At 42.5% G+C, this 21,289-nt stretch overlaps 1 protein-coding gene across 2 annotated transcripts; it reads left to right on the forward strand.

Moving 5' to 3' along the window:
* Positions 1 to 1,777: 1,777 nt before the first annotated feature.
* Positions 1,778 to 20,365, forward strand: ZBTB44 (zinc finger and BTB domain containing 44). Of its 2 annotated transcripts, none has more exons than XM_042034058.1 (5): positions 1,778 to 2,887; positions 6,501 to 6,585; positions 9,266 to 9,429; positions 12,865 to 12,948; positions 14,513 to 14,605. In XM_042034058.1, exons 1-5 carry the CDS (start codon positions 1,870 to 1,872, stop codon positions 14,521 to 14,523), a joined length of 1,362 nt encoding a protein of 453 aa, XP_041889992.1. In that variant the 5' UTR covers positions 1,778 to 1,869; the 3' UTR covers positions 14,524 to 14,605. The 2 variants fall into 2 exon arrangements, with proteins under 2 accessions (XP_041889992.1, XP_041889990.1); XM_042034056.1 differs by having other exon boundaries at positions 1,779 to 2,887; positions 12,865 to 13,165; positions 14,513 to 20,365.
* The last annotated feature ends 924 nt before the right edge of the window (positions 20,366 to 21,289 follow it).

Consider the following 21,289-nt stretch of genomic DNA (forward strand, 5'->3'; position numbering starts at 1 on the left):
TAATGATGTATTGGTACTATTTCTAAGTACCAAATTATTCCATGGCTTGTCCTTGTGAATGTATTGTTCTTGTACGAGCTGCTGAACAGAAGTGCTTGTGGACTTCTGATGTGCCAAGGAACTGCTGCAGCGACCGGGATTTCAGAGGGAAGGGTATCCAAAGGCCATTTCTGAATATGCTGTTACAAGATTTTGCTGTAGTGTTTTGGTCTGAGATCAATGAAATATGCTTTTCATTTGATTCATGCTGGAGAACAAACAGTCTGGATATTCAGATGCCTCTTGAGGTTGATCCGTTTTCTTTCAGTGAAGGGAATGTTTTGCTTGTGCTTAACTTCTTCCTCTGCACTAGTGTGAAATTTCATTTTAAACCCAAATGGCCCTTATAGTTTCCACCAGACTTTATATATATTATCAAGTGTTAGTTAATCTGTTCTCTTGAACGGTTTTCCTCTGTCTGCAAGGGTTTGAGTATCAAAAGTGAAAACCCAGGAACAAGAAGCAGCCAAGTGTAAATGTCTGTAGAACCAGGTGGGCTGTGACAGCTGCTGTTTCAATATGTCACATTTGGGGTAAGTTGTTCCACACTTGAAGTTGTTCTTTGTATCTGCGAAGCTCCACGTGAGCCATTTGCAAGCATGGTATGTTTTTTTATGTGAAAGGGAAAGAAGGATGATGTGCAGAAGCTGGTTGACTCCAGGAACTAATCAAATCCAATAATGTTGTTGATGTTTAACCAGTGAGGCAATTCTATATCATGTTAATTGTGTGAGGCATGTACAACACAGAAAACTTCCATGGAAGCTTGGAAGGGGCTTAAGGAGGTGAAACACGGGGGTTTATGTTCCCTTTACAGTGAAATGTTTCTGAAATTTTTTGAGAAATCCAGGGGTCAAACATGCCATTCTCATCAGGACCTTGCCCAAAACACATTAATTTGCTCCCATGTGGAGAGAGCTGGTCCCCAAGAAGGCAGGTTTGTGTTTTTCAGAAGAAAGAAGTTGCCCTCCTTGTTTTATTTATCACATATATAAAACCAGCTTATGTGTATTTGATTTAAACTTAAACTTTCCTTTCAGATTTATAATGCATTGTGATTTTGAATGAATTTTCAATAACTTCTCATCCTAGTCTAAAACTATTTGTTGAAAGCAGCTTTAGGTAATCAATACCTGCACTACAGCAGGAAATCAGAATTATTGGCAACTTTTGTTTTATGTTTACTAGTTTGTACTCTGGTCTCTGAAAATTCATGCTGTAGTTTCTCTAAGGCTTTTCTGGTATTAAATACCTTCCCTGGGAGATTTGCTTACTCCTGCACCCTTGTTGACTCAAGCTGATGACTTTTCTGCTTAAAAGACACATTGGGTAATCTGTGAGGTATAAGAACCGTGAACAATAGTTTTCTGGGCCCAGAAAATAAAAATACAGGTTTCTACACAGATAATAGTTTCAAAAATGCTGTATTTGTCGTATTACAAACATTTTTTTGAACTGTGTTGGGAATTTGGTTTTGAGCGGGCAGTAACAGGAATGTGGAGAGAGAGAGAGAGATACCCCCATGTGTGTAGGGAGATACAGATACATCGATGTATGGAAGATGATGGGGATAGATTGCAAATAGTTTAACCTGTGATTATGAAAATTCCAAGTAAGTCATTGCATTTCTGTAGAGTTAGTCCCTTGCACAGTCTGGGTCCTAGAAGAACCTGGCCTTAGAGAATTCAGATGAATTTTCTTCATACAGTCTTGTAATCATGAATCCACTTGACTTTTGCTTTCAGAGATGAAAATGACAGTTTTCCTCTTTATTTCAGGATACCTTTGATCTGTCGTATGTGGGAAGAACGCTAAGAGAACCAGCTAAAAATGGGTGTTAAAACATTCACTCATAACTCCCCTGCTCACAGTCAGGAGATGCTGGGGAAGCTGAACATGCTCCGGAATGACGGACACTTCTGTGACATCACCATCCGCGTCCAGGACAAGATCTTCAGGGCACACAAGGTGGTTCTGGCAGCCTGCAGTGACTTCTTCCGCTCCAAACTCGTTGGCCAAGCAGAGGATGAGAGCAAGAGCGTGTTGGACCTGCACCACGTGACGGTGACAGGGTTCATCCCTCTCCTGGAATACGCTTACACAGCGACACTATCCATTAACACAGAAAACATTATCGATGTGCTGGCCGCCGCCAGCTACATGCAGATGTTCAGCGTGGCCAGCACGTGCTCAGAGTTCATGAAGTCCAGCATTTTATGGAATACACCCAACAGCCAGCAGGAGAAGGTGCTGGATGCGGGACAGGAGAACAGTGCAAACTGCAATTTCACTTCCCGAGATGGCAGCCTGTCTCCCGTCTCCTCTGAGTGCAGTGTAGTGGAAAGAACCATTCCCGTTTGCCGGGAGTCTCGGAGAAAGCGGAAAAGCTACATCGTTATGTCTCCTGAGAGCCCCCTCAAGTGTAACACACAAACCAGTTCCCCCCAAGTGCTCAATCCTTCAACTTCTTACCCAGAGTCCAGAAATCAGCCCGTGGACTCGTCCTTAGCTTTTCCCTGGACTTTTCCTTTTGGAATTGATCGAAGACTTCAGTCAGAAAAGGTGAAGCAGGGGGAGAACTCTAGGACTTTGGAAATGCCTGGGCCCTCCGAGTCCAACAGGAGAATGACGGATTACGTGACTTGTGAGAGCACGAAAGCCAGTTCTCCCCTGGTGATCGAGGAAGACGTGCGTGTCAAAGTGGAAAGGCTGAGTGACGAGGAGGTTCACGAGGAGGTGTCACAGCCTGTGAGCGCATCCCAGAGCTCCCTGAGTGACCAGCAGACGGTCCCAGGGAGCGAGCAGGTGCAGGAAGATCTCCTGATCAGCCCTCAGTCTTCATCTATAGGTATGAGCATTTCTGGAGTTACATATAGCAACAGGCACATGAGCACTGGTGATTTTCTTGGAGGAAATCTGTCTCGTGGGTTTTCATGCTTTACTTTTGTGAAACTCCCTTTTATTTCCCTGATTTATGAAATGTTACACATAAACTTGGAATTCTTTAAATAACTTTGCAGAAGGCAGCTGAGAATGGTAAGCCTGTGGCAGCCCTCTTTATTCAGCAGAGGTTGATAACTCCTTTTTACCTCTAGTTGCCTGACTGGGGAAACTTAATTCTGCTTTCATTAGTGTCAAAAGGCACGATCTCATCTGAGCTGCAGCACCAGATTTGAAAGGCTTGTGCCTGTAGCCACAAAGGGTTAGAGTAGTACTTTGCATCAGACATCAAATCTTGTATAATCGTGACAGAGAGCCTTTGTAAGAGGATTTGCAAAATAAGTGGTGAAACACTGTCATCTTAATGCCCCAGACAAAAATAAAACCACACAGTCATAACATTGAGAATCTTTCCATTTCTCTGGGATTTGATTCTCAAGTTGCTTCTTCAAATGCTGCTGGTTGCTGAGAAAAATCTTTTTTCCATGAAAGACAATTTGAAACCAGTTTTGGGTTCTTATAGGAGGCTGTTCTTTATTAAGAGCTAATACTTAAAGTTTACTGGAACAATCCGCTTTTTCCTCTGCACAGAATGCATTGAATGGCTTTTAGTAAATCAGAAGATAGAGGTTTTGCAGTATTTCTAGTTTAATTATCAAAATTTTGCCCAAGTCAGCTGTTTTACTCTCAAGTGGCTTGATCTGTGCTCAGCAGAGTTTGTTTACTGAAAGATTTTTAATAAAGCCTGTTCTGTTTGAAGACCATAAGAATGGCAAATGTACTGCTCTGCATCATTCAAATAACGTGTACGTGAAAGGCTGCCCCAGTTAATTAAATAAATAACTATAACAAAGTAATTAGCTGTAGCCTTGTAGTCTGCATTCTTTGCTTGCTTTGGTCAGTGCAACACTGTGCCTTCTCTGGAGAAGGTGAGATCAGGCTGACCTTCCAGGGTAGCAATATACAATCAGTGTCAAACTGTTCAGGTAATAGGCACGAAAAAGAGATAAAAATATTTCCCATTTATGCTATCCTTTGCTGTTGGGTTGTTCTCCAGTTTTTACAGCTCACGTGTTGATGTTTTAGGTTGTAATACTTTTTCCAAATGAAAATATTTTCTTTATTGGGGACAAGGATGTTTACCTTTGCTGAGAAACAGACTTAATATCTTATAGTTTAACTCTAAATCTTTAAATGTAGTTTGCCAAAATAGTGCATAAATTAAAAACTAAAAGTAACTATTTGTTTGCTGGGGAGTCACCAGGAAAAGAGGTCCCTGTTCAAAACCAGGTTCTGATTGATTCTGTTTTTAACTCGTTATACTCAGAACTGAAAGACTTTGCCAGGGCCATGTGATAAAAGATGCAAATTATTTCATCGAAGTAATTATATCATCAGAGACAAAATAGAACAAGTAGCAATAATGATTAGGGAAAGTTAAAAATAGCGTATCAAGTGATATATATCATAAATATATAAATAAATATCACACCAAGGCAGCTTAAAGAACAAACTAGGTGTAAACTCCAGGCTACAGATGAGTAGTTTTGTGTGCATGGGGTAGAGAATCTCAGGCTTTAGCAATTATAATTTTTAAACTTAAATATCTGTCATTGCATTTAGTACAGCATGTTCTGCCTTAAAACAGCTGCAGAGAGAAGAAAAATATGCCAGGGCAAAATCTTTAAAATACAAATCTGCTCTTTGTCTTTGAATATGTTTGAATTAATATTTAGTGGTCTTGGCGTAATAACCATCCTCAGAAGGGGTTTTATTCATGTTTTGCTATAAAGGGAAACAGTGTTCTTGCTTTTTAGCACAGTTTTGATACAGCACACTTTGTAGCTAGAAAGCACTTTTTACCTCCCAAAGATGCATTACTTTATGCAGTAATGTAAGAACAGTAAATGGAGGCAGCAAGATCTGGTAAAGTACAGATTTTTCTTCCCTGAACATAGTTTCCTCATATAATTGCATATATTTATCTCAGTGTTTTATAGTGCACTTACAAAAGCATTCTTGCCTCTCTCTCTGATATGCAGAAAGCTCTTATTCACTCTTTGGGAAATTTAAGAATTGTTCATTTGCAATTTATTATATTTGGAAGCACTTTATAATACAGAAGGAGACATGGAGCAGGAGCTTGATAAATAAGTCATTATGGGTACAAAACCAGCTGTGTCTGAGAAGATACTCTCATAATTCATTGGCAGTTCTGGCATTTCAGAGGTGAAGGCATGAAATTAAACCTAAGAGCAGTTAGGCTTGTTTTTCAGTAGACTTTCATTTAAATATTTCATGAGAAAGAAGGATAAATCAAAATGGGATCAACTTTTGTAACTTTATAGATTGCTTAGTTGATGAATTTCCCAAGCATAGTTTGTCACCTCTTAACAAAACCAAAGGTTTTGATTTTACTAATTGTGAAGCTGCCAGAGATGCAATTTTCCTCGTCACTGGCCCCATAACATGGCATCACATTAAGACAAGAATCTTTCACTTCAGATCTCTCATTCTTTTTGACAGAATATGCACATTTTCTGCTTTACTTTTCACATCTTTGTTCCTTCTCTTTCGTTTTCTCTTTTGTCTCACACTTGCCAGTGTACACCTAATGCTACTTGATTTTCCTGGTGAGCTTTAGGGTTCCCTAATTCAGATTGCTCACGTACCCCGCTCTTAGAAAGCAGAATTATTTTACCACAGCAGCAAGAGCAGCTCGTAGCGCTGTCCTGTGCTTTGCTTGTCCTCGAGGGGTAGGGAGAGAAATCTCCTTCCCCATCTGTCCTTGTATTCAGAGGGGGAGATCAGAGGCTTGACCAAACTCCCAGAGGTGATGAGAGGTGTGGCAACAGCCACATCAGCGAATTAAGGTGTGGGTTTGTTTTAGTGCTGCATTTCCATTGCATTCTGTTCCCCAAGCCCCTTGAACTACATTTGCCCCAATGCTGGTGCACTGAGCGGAGCTCTGGAGTGGTTTTGTTTATACATTTCTCTAAGAGGTATTTGCTCTCTTTTGTGTTGCATTTCTCATTTCCCAGAGGGCTCTTCTGTCTCAGCTGCTTATTGATAAATGAAGACATTATCAATTAATATATTTATGGAAGATTTGGAACACAGAAGCCATTTAGTGTAGCAGGTTTGAACTCCTGATTGTTCAGGAAGTCTTGAAAAATTGACAAAATAGTCCCTTTAGGTGAATGTAACATTTCTGCTTTACAGTGCTACTACTGGATGTCTTTTGAAAACTGACTGTATTTAACATTTCCATTTTCTAGGTGTACCAAATATGTGCCCTTTATTGAGTTGTCAATTTACTGGATAATCTGTGCAGAGAGAAGCTGATTTGGAACAAGTTGCTTCTGGGAGTTCTAAATTACTTTCCCAAGGCACTTTTATTATCACCCAGGAAGCAGCATCTATCAGAGATTTGGGAAAGCAAGCTTAATGTGTATTTACCTGCCCCCCAACCCTTTTGGAACAGTTATTTGCATTAAATTGCCCTTTTTTTCTTTGCCTAGGCTCAATAGATGAGGGGGTTACAGAGGGATTGCCCACACTCCAAAGCACCTCTGGCACTAACGCTCATGCAGACGATGATGATCGGTATGTACCAACCTGGTGTGCAAAGTGTTCTGCAGCAAGTGCTGTGCTGTAATTAACCTCCCCAACCTTAATCCCACAATGTTTAGTTGTTCCTACATCTAGCTCTCTCTGTTGATCAAAGTACAATCAGTGCCTGGAGGGGCAGATGCTTTAGAGGAATGTAGGTGATGAAAGTCAGACTCTGCTTACTCGTTGCTTTTTATTTCCTATTTCCAGGCAGCACTGGTGAAGATAGTCATGTTTTTGCTGTGTCTTCATCATCGCTCCTTATTAATAAATTTTAATTAAACCTCTATGTGAAGCATGCATGCTGAAGGTGATACCCAGCCCCAAAAGCAGCAAACTGAAAACAAGGACCTAGCCCTGACTTCACCAGACCTCGCTACTGCAAGCCACAGAACAGGCAGAGCAGCTTTAAATCTCTTCTCCCAAACTTTCTGCCTGTAGCTTCTTACCAAGAGGCTGTGTGGCACTTGCTGTAAATATTTAGCAGGCTTTTGCCAAGCTGAGCTGAGTGATGTTTTAAGGGAATCCCTTAAAAGGGAAGGCTGGCAGAAAAAACCAAACTAAACCGTGTCTGTTTGGTCAAAGAGACCTTGTAGTTCTGTTAGAGCCAAGTGAGGTACCCCCACATGGCATACAGGGGTGCACACAACTGCTTGGACTTCTAGTTCTTAGTTATTCCCTCTCTAAGCACAATTTTCCAAACTGGTTTTTGCAGGGGTTTGTAAGACAAGTGGGTTTGAGGAAGAAGTGTGAACCTTTGGAAGTTATTCCAGAAACTGTGTCAAGAGAAGCTCCCTATAGAGCTAATAACCAAGAGCTGCGTTTCATAGCTCATAAAACCTTTCCCGTCATTTCCATCTAAAATCTGTCCCACTGTAGGATTAAAAAGGGAAAATAACTGCTTAGATAAGACTTTTTGGATGACATGGAAGATTTTACCTATCTGCTGACAAACCTGAGTATAAAAATAACACCCAGCACTTAAGGGTTGAATTAATAGTAGGAGCACATGTTGCAGTAGAACTAATCCAGGCTTTTACACCTATAATTCTGAAGTCAAGTGGCACACATATTTTCAGCAGTGGATTATTTCAGAAATTTCCTATAAAGCTGCAGAGCTTCAGCACAAACTGCATAGAAAACTCAAAACATAAAAAATTCTTTAAACACACTGAAAATTCCCACTGAAAGATCTCTTCCATGCAGAGAAGGAAAGAATATTTACCTCCATGCCATGTGAGATCAGAAATCCTTATGGGTTTTACAGACTGAGTGATACTCAACTCCTACAGGAAACTCTTTAATCTTGTGTGTATCAAGAGATACCTTGTGCTCTCTCTCCTGATAAATTTTACAACTGGAACTTTTGCTGCTGAGAATTCTGCACTCAGAATTCAGATACCCCTTGTCTTCACAGTTGTAGTGACATCCTTTTCTGGAGTAAAAACAGTGTAAGTGTTGATTTTAAAGAGATGATCCTAGTTCTTGCCCTCCTGTGCTGATCTGCTCTGTGGATTTTTGTACGATGTCTAAGAAGATGTGTTTGTGCAAAGTCCCCAAATCCAGCATAACCCTGAAGCCAGCCCTCTGGGCTTGTGGAAGCAGAGCAGCAGAAGGATTTCCTCAGTTAGGAAAACTTTCTGACTGTGAGGAGGCATCATTGTATCTTTTCTGAGGACATTTCAGGCATTACAGTTTGGTAGAGCTAAAGTTGCAATGTGCTGGCCATGGAATGAATAGTCAGGGTCAGAGCAGTTCCCTGCTGCCAGTGATGTGTGATCTTTCAGGGGGCTGTGAGCAAGCTGAAGTGACTATTTCACCAAAAACTATAGATCTTAATGCTCAGGGAAGGGAAACCCCAGGTAGGTACAAATCCTGTTGTTCCCATGTTTGTACCAGAAGATTTGTTCTTATTTCACTGTGCCCTTTAGCCAGATCCTTGCCTGAGGACTTGGATTAGAGCGCTGTAGTTCCCTTAAACAGTTTGCAGCCAGAGGCTGTGAAGGAGCAATTAGTCAGTTTTAAATAAATTACTTTGAAAGTTAAATTGTTCCTTATTGCAGTCTGTGTGCTGTTTTTTAAACATAGTGCTGGAGCTGTGCTCATGGAGTTCTTTAGATGAGAAAAAGAGCAAGTATTGATTCATTAGATTAATATTTTAAACTTAGAAATATGCAGTTATAGATACTAGTATTTGTTCAGGGAGCTTGGATTGAGATGAAAAATTAATTTGCTTTAATTTCATTTGTAAATATCACTGAAGCTGCAAAATACTCCTTTGCTTTTCATTTGCTCAGCTCTTTAAACTCTTGCTCAGGGACTGTTTAGTGATTGCAAGTCATCGATATGCTGGAGAAAATGCCCACGCCTGGAAAATAATGTTCAGTTTGCAGTTGTGCTGAGGCCTGTTGCCCAAAGAAACAGGAGTCCAAGCTTATTCCCTGGGTTTGTTCAGATAGGCAGAGTCAGTGACTGTAAGACTTCAGGTGCAGATCAGACATGTCGCTACAGACCCAGAGATTTCCAGAATAAATGGAGATTCCAGCAGAATTGTGACGTGCCACTCTCTTTCTTCTTCTCTCACAAAAGTGCTCAAGGGTCAGATTTTCACGGACGAGGCTTCTTCAGTCATTTCTCTGGCTTGTTTGTAAGACAGTGCCTTTTTTCTTTGTAGTCTGGAGAACGCTCAGTATCCCTACCAACTCTACATTGCTCCTTCCACCAGCAGCACAGAGAGGCCCAGCCCAAACGGTCCCGACAGACCCTTTCAGTGTCCCACGTGCGGGGTCCGCTTCACTCGCATTCAGAACCTAAAACAACACATGCTTATCCACTCAGGTAAGAAACACCACTGCTCCCCAGAATTCCTGATCCACAGCCTCGCTGTGCAGCAATTGGAATAATGCAGGTTTTTTACTCACCTGCCAAGTGCTTGAGAGCTGATTTAGAAAGACTGGGTAGAGGTTTTTCTCACTGAATGCTTGTTTTGCTCCCTGGAGTCTGACTGATAGTTTATGCTCATGGATGATTAGCATTTGTATGGACTGAAAAAACCTGATTGCCTGGAACTCATCAGGATAAGTCATTTTCCTGAAAAAGATCTGAGATGAAATAAAGTATACTTGGCCCTTTTATGGCACTAAAGAAGTAGATTGAAATTCTTCCTCTGCCATGTTGTAATTCTCTGCTGTGTTTTAGAGGAGACTTGCAACCATAAGAAAGTATTATCTGTCTGTGTCCTTGCACTGAAGAATGTTGTATGCCTTTGGATCTCAGAATTTTTGGAGGGATTGCAGGACAACTGAGTTGGTTTGATAATCAATTTTGCTCCTGCAGATAGCACAAGCAGCCAGAGGTTTGTGTGAACGCCTCCTCTGGGCCTTGATCCCCAAATTAATTTTGATTTCTAACCAAGCATGAACTCCCTAATGTCTTTGCTATTGGTTTTTTCAAGACTTGTCAGCATTATCTGGCAATAGCATTGACATTTGAGGGAATAAAGGGAATATTGAAGGGTTATCGCACTTGGGCACTAAGCCTCGTGTTTTAGCATCTCCTGGTTTGAGTCTGACTCTTACCTGCACACAGAGGCTGTACCATTCTGGGACAGAGCAGCCACAACTGACAAGGTCTATTTTTTTCACTGTCAGCAATTATTTGTCGAATCCTTTCAAGCAAAATAATAATATGTGTTTAATACTTCAAAAAGCAAATTCTGTGGGCATATCAGGTGTGAAATGAGCCCAAGCCCGTTGTTAAAATCTGACAGCAAAGCATCCCTGGCCAACCTGTCAGCTGGCAACCCCTCGGTAAAGTTGGGAGAGATTTGAATAGCTGGTTTAGAATAATTACCACGCAAAAAAACTCTCAAAGCTTGTAAATGTTGAAAGTGTTTTCACGTGAGCAAAATGGCTAAAGACATTTCCCTCAAACTACCAGAGGAAATAGATGCCCTTGGGCAGTAGGAAAGCATGAAAAGTTTGAGCTCCACCAGACCATATTCCAGTTTATTAACTTGTTTTCAAATGCTTAACAGGGCATTTCAGTGTAACCTTAACTACAGCTTTCTCTGTCTAAAAGCCCTCAATTAAAAGTTCACCTCCTGCTTTGAAAGTAAGGAAAGCAGAGTGAAAGACTGGGGGAATTAACAGCCAGGGCTGATGCACATTCAGCCTTTTGAAAAAATCTTTTCTATTCCTTGACAGCCCTATTATGAATAGAGCTCTATATTCCAGATTCTTAGCCTCATGTTTGGATTTTCCCACTTCCTGGAGTTCAGACTTTTTATTAAATCAGAAGGTTTTGGTGACTCAGACTTTTATGTTGTAATAGTTCTGTTGGTGTCATTACACACTCAGCCACTGCAACATGTTACAGAGCTCATATGGTTTTGGGTAAGAAATGAAAAATGAGCTAGGAACTGAATTTCTGAATTAATACAAGAAAAAAATGAGAGGCATGAAGCTAAACTGTCTGAGAGAGCTGTCTGTCATGCAAAGTTGCCAAAAATTCTTGAATCGTGTATTGGTTTTGCTTGGCCTGGTTTTTGGTAGTGGGGGGGCACAGAGGTGGCCCTTTGAGAACCTCCTGGAAGTTTCCACCATGTCCAGCAGACCCAATCTCTGATGGCTCTGAAGATGGACATGCTGCTGGCCAAACCTGGGCCAATGAGAGAGGCTGGTAATGTCTCTGTGACGACGTATTTAAGAAGAAATTCAAAACAAAGTCACAAGGTTTTGCTTCTAATCAAAGGGGAGGAGGTCAGAACATGTGAGGGAAAACAACAGGCAGACACCAAGGGCAGTGGAGAAGGAGGGGGAGGAGGTGCTCCAGGAGCCAGAGCCGAGATTCCTCTGCAGGCCGTGGTGAGACCATGGTGGAGCAGCTGTGCCCCTGCAGCCCCTGGGGATCCATGGGGGATGCAGAGATCCACCCGCAGCCCCTGGGGATCCATGGGGGATGAGAGATCCACCCGCAGCCCCTGGGGATGCAGAGATCCACCCGCAGCCCTGGGGATCCACGGGGGATGCAGAGATCCACCCGCAGCCCCTGGGGATCCACGGGGGATGAGAGATCCACCCGCAGCCCTGGGGGAGGTGCCCGTGCCGGAGCGGGTGGGTGCCTGCAGGAGGCTGTGATCCAGGGGGAGACCCATGGAGAGAGCCCCTGCTCCCAGGCTGGAGCAGGCTGGCCTTGGAGCACTGCACCCCGTGGAAGAGAGAGCCACAGTGCAGCAGTTTTGGGTGGCTGTGTGCCCGTGGGAGGGGCTCAGGCTGCAGCAGGGGCGGTGTGGCTGCTGCTCCTGAGAGTGGGCCCAAGTCGGAGAGGTTCGTGGAGAACTGTCTCCCGTGGGAGGGACCCCATGGCCTCACAGGAGAAGGACTCCGCTCCTGGAGCAGTAGAAGAAAATCATGATGATGGACTGACCAAACCCCCATGCCCTGTGCTGTCTCTGGGAAGGAGGGAGGGGCTGGGGGGAAAAGGTGTTTTTAGGGCTTATTTTATTTCTCATTGTCCTCCTCTGATTCTGTTAGCAATAAATTCACTTTGTAACTTTAAGTTAAGCCTGTTTTGCCCTTGGAGTGTTTCTCCTGGTTCTTATCTCAATTAATGAAGCCTGCGTTAATTTTTTTCCTTCTCTCCTCTGCCCAGCTGTGGCAGGGGAGGATGAGCAAGTGACTCTCGTGGGTGCCTGGCATCGGGCCAGTGTCAAACCACGACATGTAGCAAGGTTCCCACGCAATATAAAGGCTCCCACTGCTCCCTTTTATCACCATTCCTGCTGCATTACAGGGGCATCCGTGTGCACACAGTCCCCCTGCCAGAACACTTCTCTGAGGCCAAAGGCAGCCAGAAAAAAACATTGCAATTAAGGGTAGGCTGATAATTGCATTGTTGGGAACCAGTCTGGCACAAGAATCTCCCGAGATCAAAGGAGTTCAAAGGCATTGGAGATGACTGCAGCATCAGGTCCTTGTTGCCTGTGCCTCAGGATCTTAACCATGCTTTAATCCATGGGGGCTTGTGTTCAGTTCAAACCGTGGGGAAGGAGCCTCAGGACAGGTCACAGCAATGAGATTTGCTGGAGGTTGTTACTGAGGGAGTGCAGCTCCACTCTAATTGTTTTAAAGTTAACCAGAGAATCTCTTCCTCAAACAGGGCTTTGCTGTGACCGGCTACAGCTGCTGTCCCTGTGCTGTAGCACTCGGGGAGGATTTTGCCCGTGGCTCGTGGTTACAAAAGGTGAACGTGTTTGCGCTCTCTCTTCCACAGGCATTAAACCATTTCAGTGTGACCGCTGTGGGAAAAAGTTCACCCGAGCTTACTCGCTCAAGATGCATCGCCTGAAGCACGAAGGTAAACGCTGTTTCCGGTGCCAGATATGTAGTGCCACTTTCACTTCCTTCGGGGAATATAAACACCACATGCGCGTTTCCCGGCACATTATCCGCAAGCCTCGGATTTACGAGTGCAAAACATGTGGCGCCATGTTCACCAACTCTGGAAATTTAATCGTTCACCTGAGGAGCTTGAACCATGAAGCATCAGAGCTAGCAAACTACTTCCAGAGCAGGTGAGGTGCACAGCAAAAACCTAACAGGGAAACTTGCTTTTTTTTTTTTTTTTTCCTTTTTTTTTTTTTTTTTTTTTTTTTTTCTTAGATCATCATTTCCTGCTTTCAGGGCAGCCTGCTGTGCCTCTCATCAGGCTGCCAGCTAATTCCAGTCAGATTGATTCCTGCTCCACTCTCTGTTGTATCTGATCTGTCTTACAGCACGGGAGCTATATAGGAAGCCACTGAAGAATTCAGTGATATGCAGAGGCTGGTTCTGGGTTACTTAATTTCTCTTTTCAGTAGTATCTATGGCCAAGCTAATGGTGGGAAGCCATAGTGTTCTATACTACAGTATCTGTGATTTGATATTGATTTGCTATTCAAAATCTTGTACGTAGCCTGCTCACTTTCATAGGGCACAGACTTCCTACTTCCTTTTAAGTGCTTGCTTAACACTGTGGAAAGATTGCATGACTCCAAACCTTCTCCTTTTTCCTTTTCTAGATAACCTTACTAAATGATTAGACTAATAGGTTTGGAAATAGTAAGGGCCACTTGGACATTTTTTATCAGGGCACAAAAGACTTGGCATATCTCACAATTCCTTCAGTCTGATTTGACAAACACGAGGTTTAGCAGAGCTGACTGTGAGTTTGGGTTGGAGCAGTGAATGCTGCTGTCATTTAAGGATTTCTTTTAACTGACACATTGCCAGGTGGAACCAAAGCATACAAACGTGCATATATGTGATAGATGTATATACTTGTCTCAAGTACAAACTTCGTGTCTGGTGCTGAAAACTTGCAAAGAAATTTATTTTCATTATGTCCTCATGCTCTGAAAATACAACTGGAGCATTTGATAGGTTTTCTTTGGATCCACTCAGCCCTCAGCTGTTAGGAGTACATAGCAGAAGGGTTGTCCAGAAAGGATTAAAAGGAAGTCCTGCTGCTGCTCTGGGGGATATTGTACCTCAGACATGGGAAGGGCCACATTTTGCCAGTGCTAAACTCATTTTTTGTCTCTATTTTTAAAGCTTGAGTGCTCCCTTTTTTACAATAAGGTTTTCAGTGCCAAATGTGTTCCAGACATTAACTTTCATTCTCATCAAGGTGATACAATCTAATAATAAGAAGTTGCTGTGTAGGAAATACAGATGTGAAATAGATGCCATTGAATAAATTCTCTGCGTGGAAATGAGAACCAGGTTATGGTGCTTAGTGGAGTGTGTCACTGCCACAGTCTTGGGCAATGTGAAATGAGTACCTTTGTTCTCTGTGCAATGCAGTGTGTAGTTTGTGTGATGTAGCTGATACCATGGTGTGAGAAATGACATTTCTCTTCTGTCCTTTACCCCTCTTCTAGTGACTTCCTAGTACCGGACTACTTAAACCAGGAACAAGAGGAGACCCTCGGGCAGTATGAGCTAGGGGAGCATGGCTTTGAAAACAACTCTTCTGTCCAAATGCCTGTCATTTCACAGGTGTCGTCAACTCAGAATTGTGAAAGCACTTTCCCCTTGGGGTCTCTGGGTGGGTTGGCAGAGAAGGAAGAAGATGTGCCAGAGCAGCCAAAGACTAACGCCACTGCTGAGGGAGCCGCGGGTGACCCTCCGAAACCGGAGCTGTCATCTATTACTATCGAATAATTCATGGTTTGGTTTAATTTTTGTTCTTTGGGAAGTGCCTGTGTTTGGTCCTGTACATTTTAATTTAATTTTTGTAAACAAAAAGTGGGGATATTTTCCCCTTATTACTTTGTAAGCTACGCTTTAAACTGAAAACTGCGACAGATGTTACATTATTTTTCATGACTGAATGATCACTTCTGTGAAAATATTTAAGACTGATTGCACAAAAAAAGATCGTGTCAGAACATCATGGAAGCTGTGATATACTTCTAAAGAAGAACAACTGATTCAGATCACTTTAACTATTCCTTCTTCCACAGTTAGAGCAGCTCATTAAGTTTCTCTTGCTTCTGCAGGCCCTCTGGTTAAGGGAAAGAAATCAGAGGAAACCTTTTTCAATGATAAACAAAAGGATGCATTAGAGATCATGATTGAACAGTTGTGACTAGTTTTCAGTGGATACTTTAATCTTCTGCATAAAGAAGTGACACTCCTTATATGTGCCTGCTGTTTTTCAAAGCGCTTACTGTGCCCCTGTGCTTGGAAATGGTGAGTGGTTTTGAAAGGAACAGTCACTTCTTCAAAACACATGATCCCTGTCCATCCCAGATGAATGCCAGGTATTCCTACTTCTTCTATTCCAGTCCTTTTAGAAACTGCTTGATCAAATAGCCTAAACAGATCTGCCCAGCTAAGGTTAGACATGGAAAGTCTAAAGGTGCACCAGGAATTGGGAATGATGGAAAAGTGTATAGCCATGCAAGCCTGACAAATACCTGCTGACTGCATCTGTCTGTAGATGGGGAACCACAAAGGAAAATGAAGGTTTTCCTAAACTGAAATTCTTAAACCATGGCCAGATTATGTTCATGGGAGGGACTTACATTACAGCAGGTCAGGTGGGGCTGGTATTTGTGAAAATTAAGACCACGCTAGAAAATTCGCGGAGAACTATCTCCCATGGTAAGGATCCCACGGCACAGCAGAAGAAAGAAACTCTTTTCCCTAAGTACTGAAGAAAGATTTCTAGGAAATGAAAGACTGACCAAAAACCCCATGTTTTGTCTCCTTGTGCAGTCGGTGGGAAAGAAGGAGGGGCTGGGAAGAAAGTAAGTCATTTTAGTTCATGGGGTTTAGTCTTTTAAGGATAAGCTATTCTAGTTTGGAAGCAATGGTTCTCTTTATCTCTGGAAGCAATGGTCTTCCCTCTCTGTTCGAGTTCCTCACTAGGTTACAGCTTTCCAGCATCCACTCGCTCAAGTGTGGGCACTTTTCCTCACGGGCTGCGAGTGGATCTCTGCATCCCCCCATGCACTTTATGAATTACAGGGAAACAATTTGTTGTACCATAGTCCTCACCACGGCTTGCAGAGGAATCTCAGCTCCAACGCTCAAAGCACTTCTTCCCCCTCCCTCTTTTCACCGACCTCGGTGCTGCCATGTTGGGTCTCTTCATGTGTCTTTTCCTTTTCTCTGACTCGGGAGAGGCTTGGTGTCCGTAGGTTCATTTGTTCTCAAGTTCTATCAGCTGAAAAGTTTTTATAGAGTTCTACAACACCGAGAGGGTGATGCTGTCCGGGCTCTGCACTGCGGAGCTGCTCGCCATGCCCCTCGCCACTGGCCACGTGGTCCCTGCCAGCACCGCACGAGCCACACCGGCCGCCGGCTCCACACCGCCTCGGCCGCGTGGGCGCTCACGGCACCGGCATGGGTGGCACGGCCCCGGCTGCCACGCCAGGAAAGGGCCTGGCCGCTGCACCAGGAGGGGCCCTGGCAGCTCCCTTGGTGGGGAGGATGAAAGAGTTTCCCACACTTTTTTTCTTTCTTAAATATGTCAGCCCAGAGGCGTTTCCAACTGCTCTGATGGAGCTAGCAACCTGCCCATCGTCAGAGCCTGCCACCACTGGCTCTGTGCCAGGCACAGTAGAAGCTTCGAGCAGCTTCTCCTGCCCACTAAAAAACTAGACTGCTTTTAAACTAACACAAACCTAAATTAGGAAGTATATTAGGAGATTTGTGATTTTTCTTACAGCTTCTGAAGTTAACTCAGTGTTTGGTGCCAAATGCCCATGGCCTACAGATGATGTGCTGAGTGAGTAGGTATTGCTTGATCTCAGTATTCCAAAGGCATGATATATTCCCTTAGTTTTGAGTCTTGTTTTTTGTAAATTTGTTGTTTTCTGATCAGATTTGTTTTATGCAAACATGAGGGGGAAATGAAACCAATAGAGAAAGGTTGCTCCTGAAGAAACAGAAGACACAAAAGTCGTATTATATTGCACATCAATTTGTATTCAGTCAGCCTAGGCAGCTCTGATACTCCCTGGGTCTGAGTTCTTTCTATTAATAGCCAACTTTTGTAAGGAAAAGAGTTTATTGACCTTTGGAAAGAGTTTAAAGTGTTTCAGTGACTTAAGCAACTTTTCTTTTTTTAGGTAAAACCCACATATTTTAGTTAAATAGAGTGAAAACAGTTGGGATTTAAGTACTTTCCAAGTTGCTGGAATGAGGTTTCTCCACCAGATCCAAAGGGTGTTTTAGAAACATGCTGCAAAGTTCTGTGCTGCAGTTCAGTCTTGTATATCTACCTTTGTGAGGCTTCTTAAAAGGGCTTGAAGGAGAAATGCTTTTTCTGGGCTGCTGTACTGTGAAATAGCCCAGTGCCTGTTGATGAGCTGAATTTAAAGACCATTTCTCTTCCACTTCTGATTTCTCCAACTGAGAAGCCAGTGAGACAAGACAATGCCTTTTGCTGAGCTTTATCCTGAATTAGAGGGCTACAACACTGAACTCAAAGACAGCATTTTCTTTTTTTCCTGACGTGTTATGCAGGTAAATGAGAGTCCTTTGTGATTCGTGTTCTGAAAAGTGCTTCACCCACAACCACGTTTCCTGACTGCAGAGATGTAATAATCAAAGGTGGTCAGGTATAGGGTGGTGGACATAATTTGATCATTAGAATCTGATCATTGTCATCCCTTAAGTATTTTCCTAAAGAGTTCATCTGTGAGAAGGTGCAAATACTCAATAGACATATCTGGATATTGGATTTTTAAGACTTAAAATTTTGAGTCGGAAGGCAAATTGCTTTCAGAATACCAAAGAGAAGGGGGAAAGTTACAAAGACTTTATAGCTCTGATCTGTTCTTCCTTGAAAAGAAGTAAAGATCATTAACACCAAGGTACAAGACAAGGCCTGGGGTTCATTATTCATTGCATTGTGCGTTACACATTATCTTTTCAACCTCCTGATCTCTGGGTAACATCTTAATTTAGTTCTCACTTTTCAATCTGGTTCAACTGGAGGAACAGTAGAGTTCTTGGAGGATTTTGGTTGGTTGGTTGGTCTAGGGTTGAGTTTACTTGTTAATTTTCCTGTCTGTAATTGTTTCTCGTTAATATCTCTTTTCTCCATAGAAATTAATATAGTTTAAATGCAAATACCATTTTATTTCTCCTCTCCAACTTGTTGGAAATGTTCAGTTCTTTGAAATGCTGGTGTTCTTCACAAGAGAAATGTAAAAACACAGGCATCTTAAAACAATTTATGTTGTTAATGTGCTTGGATTCCAAATAAAGCAAGAGAGATAAATAGAAAAAACTTGCCTTAAACTACACTTGGGATTAAACCTAAAACAAAAATTTCTTTCAGTACATTTAGTAGAGGGTTTTGAATTCTGGAATGCATTTTCTCATTTCTTCTCCCTGCCCCCCCAATCCATTTTTTAGTATGCATTTCTATTTCTGCTTGACAAGAGTCAAGGTTGATCTGGTTCAGCCCTCATGCTCAAAGCAGAGTCAGCCACAAGTGGTGTTTCCCACAGCTGGAGTTCAGTTGTCAGGCTCGCAGAGACCACGGTCAAGTCTCTCATACTGAGAGATCAGTAGACTCGGTTATTGAAAAAGGTTCTGGGTTCACAAGGATTCTGAGTCTAAAAGGTGTGAATTTAAACTTTTTAAAAAAGTAATAGCTGCCAATGCAGTCAAGTATATTTTATAAGACTATGATCCCTATATGTCCCCTGCGGGATGAAATTTTATTGTTTTTAAGCTAGGGTTTAAAGTTTTTATATGAGGGCTTCAGTCGCTTCTTGGTTGCTGGTTCCACCCTGCAGCCCAGGGTGTGGGAGCGCTGAGATGAGTGCTGGTCTCTCTCTGAGAGAAACCAGGAAGCATTTTATATGCAAATCCAACGGGAGCTTTGTGCACCCTGCAGGGATGAGAGAATTCAGATGGAGGAGCACCTGCTGCTCCTACATCCATTGCAACTTCCACACCATCAGAATATGGAAAACAGCTAATTTTCATTCAGGCCGGTTACATTCGAGTTTTGCTCACAAGGTGAAATCCAGTTTTGGAGGGTTCTCATCTCCAACTCTAGACATAATAAATCCCATAGCATCGTGATGGCAGGTAAGAGGGTTCAAGGCCAGACAGTACCTCAGCCACATCAGAGGTACATGGTAAATAGAGTGGGTTCAAAGTGTTGAGGAAATGTACCATAAAAGAAACAAATGTGAATTTTTTTAGTGCAACAGTACTTACTGCTCCGGGTTTTTGTTCACTCCGTGTGTGCTAGCGCAGTAACTCCGTGTCCCACAGGTCTCAGCTACAAATCTGATTGCACTAAAAAAAAAGTGGAATCTGGTGCTGCCAGCCTGTGTGGCAACTGTACCTACAGTCTTCCTGAGGGTTGCTGAAGTCACCAGAAGAGTGATTTTGTTTCACCATTCATTTAGCTGATGCATGCTTTTGATATTCTGACCTGTAACCCTGGCTACACCGAGTCCTTGGACAGCTTCCTTGCTCTGTTCCTGCAGTGCCTTCGCTCGAGGTGCTGCCCTATGGTGAAACCCCGAAGAGGGAAAAGCGGAAGCTGGAGGAAAAAAATGTGAATTAAATTATTGTTGGGCTTCTTTGTGCATTTTTGTAACAGTGAAACCCCCTTAACTGTGCCAGTCTCCAGTCACCAGCCGTATATCCAGTCATCATCTCATCCCCAGTACAGCTTCTCTTGTTGATGCTGGCCACAGCTAGATTACTTGGCATGTTTATTGACCTAACAGAATTGGTTTTGGGGTTTGGTTTTGTTTTTTAATGTATACGATGTTTAAATACACTTCACATTTTATATAATACTATCTGGCTATTAGTATTTTTCAGGAACCATAGTTCTTGGTGGCTATATATATTTTTGTGACTTTTTTTGTAAACTAAGTGCCGTTTCAACGTTACAATCATTTTTAGAGTTATTGTAATCAATGTGAATATCATGTTTTTTCAAATCTGTTCTGAGCCTGTAGTGTTTGCTTTGTGATCATACGTGTAATGTATATATTCTGTATAGTTACATTGTATTGAAATACTAGCTTGTTTGATATAAGAAAAGTATGTATTGGGTACCTTTTTGCTAGCCTGGTTGTTTAATCTTTAAAAAAAAATGTTCCAAAATACAAAAAAAAAAAAGTCTCCAAACTGGTCCCATTATAGGTCAAAATTAAGGGGGGAGAAAAAACTAGTTTTGAGTGTCTTTGGATAGAAACATGAAGCTAAGATTTTTCATTAAAATATTAATGTTTTATGGAGTATATCTTTGCTTTGTGTCGTTATTGAACTCTGCCACAGTTTGTCTTGCAGTACAACTGAGTAACTTGGACCTTCAGTAAGAAGGTGCAGCTCTGTCCCTTGAGCTACAGTCTCTTATACCTTCTGCTTATAATGAGTCCCAAAATAGCTGATACGAGGAGAACTCACTGGTGCTAAAGCTGTCACTGGGAGAAAGGTAGTTTAAAACAAAATTAACATTAATAAATGGTTACATGAGTGAAGAGTATTAAGAATAAAGTACACATTTTTGTTTCATTTTCTGTTGCATGTTAAGTTGCCTTCTGTTCATGTTCTCTTTAGACCTCATTCTGCAAATGTGGTGGGGCCAACTTCCCATGGGGTGATGTTGATGGAAAGCCGAGGGGGAGCGTAATCAAATTAGCCAGAGCAGAAGATGTGTACAGAGGACAGCAGACAGCCACTGTAGTGGCAGCTGTGAGCTTCAAACCAGTCGTGAAACAGCCCAGAGTCATGGGACCTCAAATCCATCTCTGCTGTTTCTACAGCTCTTGCAATTAAAATCATTTTCCTCCTACAGACCCACCTGTCTGAGTAAGCTGGAGTCCCAGCTGGATCAACACATAACTTAGGGAAATGGGAGGTTTGTACCTGCTTGGCTGAAGTGGTGACTCTGCCCTGTACCAGCTGAATAACAAGCAGGCTGGAGTGATCAATACCCCAGCTGCCAAACTGCGTTCAGGGTCTGACACAGGAGTGAGAAGCAAAATGGAAAAGCTCTCCCTGGTGCAGAGTAGTTGGCCATGATGGACCTTGGGTAGGGGTTGAGAGTTTCTTAATCCCAAGTTCTCATTTTCCTGAGGACCATGCGTAGGGACAAGTGTCTTAACCAAGAGCATAATTGGAAGAGGGAGTTTATCTGGTCAGGGCTCTGGAGAGGATGCAGT

This window comes from Corvus kubaryi, unplaced genomic scaffold, assembly GCF_017639235.1.
Source record: "Corvus kubaryi isolate FWS band 111438036 unplaced genomic scaffold, C.kubaryi_AGA036_p1.0 37367, whole genome shotgun sequence".
NCBI lineage: Eukaryota > Metazoa > Chordata > Aves > Passeriformes > Corvidae > Corvus > Corvus kubaryi.

Coding starts and splice junctions, on each gene's coding strand:
- ZBTB44 (XM_042034056.1), top strand. CDS start 1,870: ATGGGTGTTAAAACATTCACTCATAACTCCCCTGCTCACAGTCAGGAG. Junction 2,888..6,500: donor CCCTCAGTCTTCATCTATAG/GTATGAGCATTT, acceptor TTCTTTGCCTAG/GCTCAATAGATGAGGGGGTT. Junction 13,166..14,512: donor GCAAACTACTTCCAGAGCAG/GTGAGGTGCACA, acceptor CCCCTCTTCTAG/TGACTTCCTAGTACCGGACT.